Source organism: Filicampus tigris, chromosome 12, assembly GCF_054856515.1.
Source record: "Filicampus tigris isolate MCC_2025a chromosome 12, RoL_Ftig_1.0, whole genome shotgun sequence".
NCBI lineage: Eukaryota > Metazoa > Chordata > Actinopteri > Syngnathiformes > Syngnathidae > Filicampus > Filicampus tigris.
Genome location: NC_141228.1, coordinates 14,999,548 through 15,009,557, shown reverse-complemented (window position 1 = coordinate 15,009,557; position 10,010 = coordinate 14,999,548). Strand labels below are relative to the sequence as shown.

The window sequence follows — 10,010 nt, the reverse complement described above, 5'->3', positions numbered from 1 at the left end:
AAAAATACAACGCCTTAAACACAGAGAAAAAGCTTTGACTTCAACAAGGATATATAAAGATTCACTCCACTTGATCAAATGATGCAAACAAGAATGGCGACGTGCTTCCACATCACCGTGACGACTCACAAAGTGAAGGTTTCGTTGTATTTGGGCGCCCAGCTGTTGTTCTTGGACTTGGTGGCGTATTTGCGCTTCTTGTCGCTGAGGTGAGGGCCGATGATGAACACCTCCACGAACGGACGGAATATTCCCTGCGTCTGCCACCTCAGGTCGTTGGCGGCCACCACTGTCAGGACGGGGAGAAAGGAAGTTAGTGGCATCTACATCAACAACTGCCCTTTTCTGCACTGCCTCTTCAAGACACGATTTATCGGCCATTTCCCGGCATGCTCCTTGCGGGTGTTTTCATTTTCGACCACTTCACCGGCTGTCTACATATAAGGTCATCTCCATGACGATCATGCTCCTTATACTCTTGAGATCAATCTCAGTTTCGTGCAAGCTCAGAGAACCTTGGAAGGAGAAAAGAATACAATAATCATACCTTTCACGGTGACCTTGTGCTCACCGGTGTTGGGGTGAGTGAAGATCTCCACGTGGATGGACACCTCCCCCACCGCGTCATCCACACCGGAGCCTGGTGAGACGGATACGCGGTAAATAGCCGGCCGGGTATTACTAGCACAAGCTGCCCCAAACTCTGCTTTAAGTCTCCTCTTTCAAGTCTTGAGATCAAAAACAAAACTGAAGACCATTTCCACATTGGGGGATGAGAAATGGACAAATATTTGTGATGAGCATGTTAGAGGAGGACTTTAAGCAGAGTGATGTGGTGCTGAGGTGCAAATCACAGCTGCTATGAGTGGGCCCGCCGTGGTGGGCAGGTGTCTACTATTCCATAGTCATATTCTTCTTCTCAGAAAGTGGCAAAAAAGGTTCCCACGTAACAGTGGTAGAGCGTTAACAATTTGCGCTGGCGCCCACTCATAGATGCAAGGTGTGCGTTACAATGCAGGGTGGTCACTAAAAGGTAACGTTCAAGGAGAGCTGAGTTGGTACCCGATCTTCAGGACATGCAACATGGGAAAGAAATGACCAGAAACGTGATCAGAGTAGACTGTGTCTTCTTCTTGAGACATGGTCAAGCAGCATGTGGTTCATTTCCTGAGGTTATTCTTGCGCACACTGTTCCAAGTAAGAGTAGTTAACGAAAACAAACGAAATGACTACCAACTAAAATTGACAAAACATTTGTGTTAACAATGTAAACTACCAAAACGAAAATTATTTTTAAAAATGGCAAACGAACCAAAACTTCATCTTAAGTTTATGAAAGTAACTAAAATGAAATTTAATTAAAGCAAAAAAGTCAGTTTTCATTTTTGTCAATTCATATCATACATGAGCGTTTGAGTTCATTTTTAAATGTATTTATTTCGGTATTGCTGCAACTCCATACAGAGGAAGGACGTTTATCACACAATACTGAGTGACCTTTTTATTCTTTTTTTCCTTGCAATCGACAAATGATACATATCGTCGCTGTCCTGTAAAAAACACTTATCTCCAATTTTGGATTTTTTTTTAATTTTCACTGTAATGCGATTTCTGTCACGCAGAAACATGATTCAGTAAAAATAAGAAAATGACAAAAATGGAGATAAGTGTTTTTCACATCACAGTGACGATATATTTAAAAAAAACTAAAACTAAAACTAAGAAAAACCAGATCAAAACAAAGCATTTTGGGCAAAAAAAATAAAAATAAAAAAACTTGCTCTAAAAACTAATTAAAAGTAGCCTAACTGAATATTAAAAAAAGAAAAAAGCAAGTCACAGTTCACAATTTTGTGTTTGTGATCTCAATTTTTAGCATAATCCTGGAAAGCAGCTGCTGTGTCAGTCACACAATCTTGAGCCTCCGATTCAGGAGAAAGTGCAACTTTTTGCGTTACTACATGGACAATGTTGAAACCACCAGCAAGTGGTTCGAATGTCTCCTACAAAGTTCAGTTGTTTGTCTATATGTGCCCTGTGATTGCTTGGCAACTAGTCAGAGGTGAACCCAACCTCTTGCCCAAAGTCAACTGGGATGAGGCCTAATGAGGCCAAGCGCTCTTGAAAATGGTTGGACACCAGCGGGGGAATCGCCTTGGGTCCGCTCCTAAGTGTAAAAACTGTGGACATCCCCGTTGTACATCAAAGACGACCTATCACAACATTGAGTCTGGCAAGAGATGACAGACAATTACATCTCCAGTGTTTCACTGCGACGTCGGCATTGCCTTGAACAATTCCGGAAGGATATGGCGACAGATGGATATTAATTTGCAATGTTTTAATTAGCGTCTTCAACCTGTCAACGGCAGCAGCCTGCGCGCGTGTGTGTGTGTGTGTTTGTTTGTTCAGCCGGCCGCCCACGAATCAAGGTGTCAGTGGGAGTTAGACGGCAGAGTGTTCCTGGCATGTTCCCGGCGTTCGGTTCTCCTCGACTCCCCAGGAAGGATTATTGGATTGTCGCTCTCACTGCCAACTTCCAACAAGACCAAAGAGAGCAGTAGGAGTCCATCTGGACTGCTCTATTCGATGGAGAGTGTTCATAAGCGATCAGAAAGAAAGTTTTCTGACTACGTATAGCGAAAAGAGGGGCTTATTTTAACAATAATCAATGATCAGTCTTGTTTTAGTAGTAATTTTTAAAAATAAATTACGAATTTACTGGACATGGTTTCACCATGGAATAGCGATGCATGGTCATTCACAACTAATTTCACCACGATAAGTGAAACTGGCTTCAGGAACTGAATTTTATCGTATCAACGAACGAGTTATGGCATTCCACAAGGGTTACTTCGAAGACTTTTGACCTTGCATGCAAGTTACTCACAAACTCACGAACTGTGCAAGGTACAAATTTAACAAGTGCATTAAGAATTCCACAATATTCAAGCATTTTTAGCTGCCACCAAATGAGTGAAGTTCAACAGACTTTACGGAATACTGGATTTGACCGATTAGTGGTAAATCCAAAAGACTAAAGTATAAATCTGCACCAAACTCTTGAACACAATTAAGGACCTTATTGACCAGCACGTCATATAAGGGTACAATTACACAACTAAAAGAGACCCAAAATGATACAGTTTTGCACAGTTTTTCTAACCTTGTCTATCCAAACTGTCTAATGAAATGTGTTTGGTAGATTAATAAGCATCTATTTTAAACATTTGACTTGTTGCTGTCCTATGTGCCAGTACCCCAATTTGCAAGTACCCCAACTTGGCAGTGCTGCGAGGGCCCTTTAGTAATTTATTTATTTTTTTTAAAATGAAAAGTCTATGACATGCACAGCTTAAAAGGATCTAAGGATTGAGAGTGACAGCGCACTGAAGAACGCTTTTCAGGGCAGCCGGTTTTGGGGGACTGTTCGGCTTTGTGTTACCATGGCGACTATTCCACATGAATTCTGTGAAAGTCAAAGACACAACAGGATGTGAGTGAATTCTTAGCTTTTGGCTTTGACTTGGCTTGTGTAAACAGAAAATGGCAGATCTTCCACCAAGTACCTGCTGTTAATAATTAAATGAACTCAACTGTGATGTAACAGTAGGGCTAAAATCCGAGCAGCTTGCTTAGAGACATATTTTCTGATAAAGGAAGCTAACATTAAATTTACTTAATTGTGTAATTTCACATGATGAGTGGGCAGGACACATCAGAGACCCCAATGTGTGCACAAGCACACTTTTCCCCAATGTGTCCCCTTTAAAGGGGGATTTGTTACACATCCACTCGGTCGCTTCCTCTCACCCACGTGCACAGACGCTCGCTCGGCCCTCCCTCGATGACATCATGCTGCGTCAAGTCTCCTCCATACTACTGATGCATTGCTATTGTTGTCGTCTGATGTCGGCGCGTCATGCTTTAGTGTCTGCTCATACATAGCGAGTGGGTATGTATTCAGTGCAGCTCCATCCATACAGACATCAGAGCGTACGTCGCATGCATGAATGCATAAAAGTTCTCAGCGCTCGTGTCAGTGCACTTGAAAGGACGGTGAAAGGCCGATGTAGGAAAAGAGGGGGGGAAGTATATTCAGTCGATGCAGGCAGTGGAGAGTTTGGGGATACATGGAGGTGCAGGGGAAGTAGGGAATTGGAGTTGGACGCTTTTTGGTAGTCCCGGTTGTCTCAAAACGTTTTCAACCTGGGAACAACGTACCCCTCTCTGGGTAAACATCCTCACTAGCGGTGAACCGCACCCCCTTGCCGCCGAACACTGGCCCACAGATGGGGGGAGGCGGAAGGAGGATGTGCACAGAGAAAGGAGAAAAAGAACATTAAAGACATTGGAAGGTCTTTTAAAAATGGGACAGCTGCTTTGGCAGGCCATGTATTTGGAACTTGGGCCTTCAGTGGGAGTTTACCCAACTTAATCCACCTCAATAACACCACTATCACGTCCTGATTTTAGAAACCATGAATATGATACAAAAATGCCGTACACCAGCACACAACTGTTTAGAATGAATATTTATCTAACAAAAGGACGAAAACATAAAACATTTAAATAAAAGACATCTTACTCGCCAAAGCCGATAAATATTAAATGCATTATTGTGTTCAGACCAGCCACAGATGAGTTTTGCTACTCAAAGTTGGCTGTGACAAGTTTTGTTCTGACCAACCAATCAGAACAGAAGATGGAAAAATGCTGACATTACTTCACACAAGCTAGCTGGCCATCTGGGGTGAATTTGAAATCTATTGTTTAAAAAAAAACACTCCCATTGCTAATAACACTTGGTTGCATTGGCCAGCACTACTAATTTCTGAAGGTCCTGGGCAGATGACAATAATGTTAGCACATAATCGTCCTAAACCTGATTACATACACATACTGGAAGTGATGCAGCCAAGATAAATGTTAAGAAGTGAAGAGAAGAGACCGATGTGAAAAAACTAACAAAATTTCGTTAAACAAATATTAGAAATTCGGTTGCAAATGTCGGCCACCGCTTCTAATAGCGATCACACCAGCAGAGAAAGCCTTGCGGAGCTCAAATAGACTGTACGGCTATTACAAATTTTACCAGTCCTCCACTTCAACTGTTTTTCTAGTAGAGGTGATCCGGGACATGACGGCCTTCACGAGATCGCCTGGCAGCCAAACAAAAGGAGGCTGAGCGGTGAACAAGGGACAGGATGGAAGATGGATATTTGCTCTTTTCATTGCAAACAGCGGTTGTAAAAGAAATCCCTTCTGCGTTCCCGCAGGCGGCGAAGGCTACCAGCAGACTCAGCATTTCAGACTTTTATCTCCTGCAGCTTGAGCTACAACACATATTTTTAGACTACACAAGGCTGCATTTGGGAAACACTGGAATCACACCTCAAAAAGTCACACTGGAACCACTATGGACCAGAAAATGAGCTTAGAGAGAAAAATAAAAAGGTAAATCAAAATACCTTGTGCATTTTGTGACTGGACAAAGGTCTTAATAAGTTTGTCTGTGGCCTGCGTGTAGAGGGACAGGGCGTAGTGAAGGGACAGCAGGTCGGGGCTCTTCTCCAGGAATGTCTTCTTTAGGCCAACGCCACCAGCGTGGAAATATTGCTGACAAACACAAAGCCGGGCAGTGAACCAATGACCCATACTGGACAATTATACATTGGGAAGTACCACAAAAAAGGTGGCTCTAAAACTAAAGATTTCAAAGGTTATTTCGACTACAACTGCAGCATTGATGCTCAAAAATGACGTGTGGAACTTCTTAAATTGAACACCCAGATGTGTCCAATTTCACGAATGAAACTGCAGAAAATGATGTTAATCCTCTTTTTTTTTTATTTTGAATTTTTTTGGATGAGACCATTTTGAAATGTGAACAGCGGATGTGTTTTAATTGGCCACCTGAAAAAATATCCTGTCAAGTAATCCAAGGTTTTATGATGATTTATTTTAGTGTCCTGACACATGCAGTGTTACACTTTTCATTTTAATGCTTATTTGCAGTTTTGATACCAGGAATCCATCCAAACTGGATTTTAAAAGCTATCTTGAACTCATCAGGATTTAATTGGTCTGACCGCAACTGCTTGTGTAAGTTTATTTTGGTGTTTCTGCTCTGCATTCAGGCTGATTTACGGCAATTCCATCAGAAATCTCAAAGGATCAACAGCAATGTAATAATAAAAGAGTCTGCAGTCAGTGTATTCCTACCTTGATGGTGTCCAGGGCAAGTTCTATGACAGCACACTGCTTGGGCGTGAGAGCTTTGGCCTCTTCGCGAACCATATGCTCCTGAACAAGAAGTATATAGCACAATTAGGGGGCTCTTGAATTATCACAAAGGGAAAAAAAAGTCAAGGTGTGAGCGTTTACCCCTGTGCCATAAACGATGCGGCTTATTTGATATATTTTTCCAATCCCAGGAGCGTCACATTCTCGTCTATTCCCTGAAAGTATTTAACTCAGCAAATAGGTTGCTGTTCACCAAATGAGAGGCAGAATTTTTGTGCTTCAAGTTGGTGAACACAGCATCACTGCCGCTATCATTAGTTTAAGTCTGCTCGCTTAATGCTAACACATGATTGGAAACACTATAAAGAGGGACTAAGAGAATTATCATCTATGTTGCAGTCATTTTAAACCTGTGTTACGTTAGCATGGCAACAGATGCTAACTCATGGAATGGAAATGGAAACAATTACAACTAAGGGAGATTATTTCAATTTTATCTTGCTGACTAGCTACTTCTTGACATCAATCAAGCACCTGTGTCACATTACTGCCACACTTAGGCTATGGACAAACCATAAAGGGGGCAGCACAGTATCTGTGTTTTTTATAACAGAGCTAATTTAGTGGGTGCGGCTTATACAGCAATGCGCTCAATAGACTGAATTTTAGAATATATCAGCAAGGGGGGCATCATCGACAAGAAACGTTTGGCAGCACCTTCAGCTTGGACAGTTGACCCAGCTCCTTGGCAGCGTTAAAGATGAGCTGAGTGCCCTGCAGGAAGAAACAGAGAGAAGGAAAAAGATAGGAAAGAGGATGATTGTCATGATGTCAGTCGAAAAAGTTACTGGCCATGATAAAAGTACAGTACAAGGCAGTATTACACAGAAGACAGCGACATACATAAACAGTCATCTCTTTACATAATGTCAGGCTACTTTTTTTCTCCATGTTCCAAAGCACTTGGCTGCACACATATACTGTACATCCACCACACATAGAAAGAGACACACACACACACACACACATACACACACTGTATATAACAAGCTGCTTAACAATAGTGTGGTGCAGGTAACAACAGATATTTAGTGAAAGTCCATCTTCAATCTGCTGAGTGAATTTGCACCTCAATATGCAGTTTGGACAACACAGTTACGAGTTTGCCTTCATACACCACCACAATGGATCTGAAAGGCAAAGCTCTCGCCACCAGGAAACATGAAAATAAATCAAGAACTTGTGCTGTGACGTGCACAGGTAGTCTGCACATTGTGGGTTCACTGTGTAGTTTTTCAGGAATTTCCATACCAGAATAATCCATACCAGCCAGAATTAAACTGGGTTAACGACGGATGTGTGACACTACATTACAAGGAGTTTTCATCCACGGGTGCGGACCGACTTTGGCAGCAAAGTTTGATGATATGCCATGAATCACTCATCATCACTCAAACTTTGTGCTGTGCTGTGTATGGAGAACATACCCATATATCACATTCCATAATTTGTCTATGACATTCAGAAAGGCTATTAGACTATGGATGCTTTTAAATTGCAATTGACCATCAAGGTGGAATAATTTAATTGAACGTACAACATAAAATGCCTCCAAAAATTGATACAAGTATCTGAACAAAACTTTCACACTTTCCTATTTTTTTCCATTCAGCCCTCCTCTGTTGAAGGCTCTCCTGATCGTGATTGTTCAGTACGCCCCCATGCAAGGATGCAATGGACGTATTCCAGTTTCCAAACGGTAAATGCCATATTTTGTGAAAATCACTTACATTATAGTTGAAAGCCTACATTTCAATCACGTCTGGATAGTTTATCTCAAAACCACTGTGGTAGTTTATAAAGGCAAAAAAAAAAAAAAAATACTAAATAAAACTCCGTCATTGTCCAAATACTTCTGTACCTAACTGTATGTCAACAAAGTGCATCTGGGGGTTACCATCTAATAGGCCCATTTCTGGGTTTATAAACAGGAATGTTGTGTGAAAACAGAAGGACGTGTGAGAAAAAGCAAATCTATATTTCCACCACTGTTTCAATGGGGAGCTGAGGGAGAGAGACAAAGACACGGAGAGAAGACATGGAGGAGAGCGAGACGAGACACTGATCTGAAGGGGTTTAGTCCTTACGTCGCTGTGAGAAGCGCTCTTCAGCCTCCCCTGGAAAGAGAGCATGTGGTTAATACATGGAGCACTCGCCAGTTGCTGCACTCTCATTGGCAAGATGAGGCAACATTTAGGAGCATCGTCATTTTGCCACAATTGGCACCTCCTTTTATTTAGCACGCTCTCCAAAGCAACAACTGTCTGTGCAAAATTATCCCCAATGGTGCTCTTTGGTGGCTCATACAAATAAAATTAGTGATGTACAAAATTACAACATACATGTGCTTTGGGAATAAAGTGTGGATTTTACAAAAATACAGCTATGTTTTATTTATATATTTGCATAATATCATGGGAATTTTTTTCAGAGAAACACCCCCAAAATATCACAAGAAAGTGTTTTTTTAATACCGTACTGTAAAATATTTGAGGGGGTATTACATAATACTATTATACTTTTGTCTTGAAAAAAAATCAGACTATTCAAGTTAGATTATTACTTTTTCCTCATATTATACACTGTATATATTTTTATTTTCCATATACTTAAAAAAAACATTTTAATGATTATAATTGCCCAACTTAGCATGAGACATGGAACGCTTCTCAAACTACAAAGTTAGGTAGGAAGACAATTTGTTGACTGCATTTTAATTCCAGATTACAATTTGCAAATGCCTTAATTTCTGTTAAAAACATTTCTGTAGTCCGAATAGCTGACCAGTAAACAATTGTAGGTGCGGGAATTAAAAAAAATAAAAACAACATTGAAATCTATAAAACATAGCCACATTATAGACTGTATAAAAAAGTAAGACATGCTAAAAACAATTTAAGATCTAGGTGGTGATGCAGGTAGTCCTCATTATTTATTAAAAAACAAACAAGATTTGTTTGTTTTTTTATGTGAAGCCAGTTAAATGGGAAGGCAACACAAACACTTTTCTTTAAAGAAAAATGTTCTCAGCAGCCGCACTTGTCGAAACACAGCATTCTGATTAACCCTTTCCAGGCAGGTGTTGCAGATTCGCACCAACTAATTGCTAATCCCCTAATTAATGCACATTCATATTATATGAGCATTTTTTTTTACTCAAAAGTACTACTAAGCTATTACTAAAACTTAATTTGAGCCTGAGAGGGTGAATATTGCGTTTGTGGAATATGATTAAGCAGTAAAATCCACCCGTTTTTGTCCATCTCACGGGGCGGCCATTTTGTCACTTCTGTTGACTGAAAATGACATCACAGTACCCTGCGCAACTGTGATGTCGATTTCAGACGACAGAAAGTGGCAAAATGGCATCTCCCCGAGATGGCTAACTAACAACAGGTGGATTTTGATGCTTAACTCATATTCCACAAACACAATCTCAATCAGAATAGACTAGTGGAGGTGCATAGAACATATAAAAAAAATGGGTTGTCTTCCTCTTTAAGACCACCTTTACATCATCACCAAGAGCTTTAAGAATATTTCTATAATTTTTGACCAACATCTTAAATGCACTTTTTTGAACCCAAATCAGCCTTGCTTGACAATCTCTTGGACTGTATATTTAAACCCACTGACATGAAGTGAACCGTCATTACAGTCATCCTGGTGAACAACAGAACATGAGCAAACCAGGACAGACCAAC

At 40.7% G+C, this 10,010-nt stretch overlaps 1 protein-coding gene across 1 annotated transcript in view; it reads right to left on the bottom strand.

The window, feature by feature from the left end:
• Positions 1-10,010, bottom strand: part of unc13a (unc-13 homolog A (C. elegans)) — a 49,851-nt gene that overhangs the window by 4,557 nt on the left and 35,284 nt on the right. Inside the window, exons 37-43 of the mRNA XM_086046353.1 lie at positions 8,394-8,423; positions 6,964-7,020; positions 6,226-6,306; positions 5,472-5,619; positions 4,225-4,281; positions 548-640; positions 130-289 (exon numbers count right to left, since the gene is read on the bottom strand). Of these exons, the coding sequence (XP_085902479.1) occupies positions 130-289; positions 548-640; positions 4,225-4,281; positions 5,472-5,619; positions 6,226-6,306; positions 6,964-7,020; positions 8,394-8,423 (626 nt within the window). The remainder of the gene's footprint in view (positions 1-129; positions 290-547; positions 641-4,224; positions 4,282-5,471; positions 5,620-6,225; positions 6,307-6,963; positions 7,021-8,393; positions 8,424-10,010) is intronic.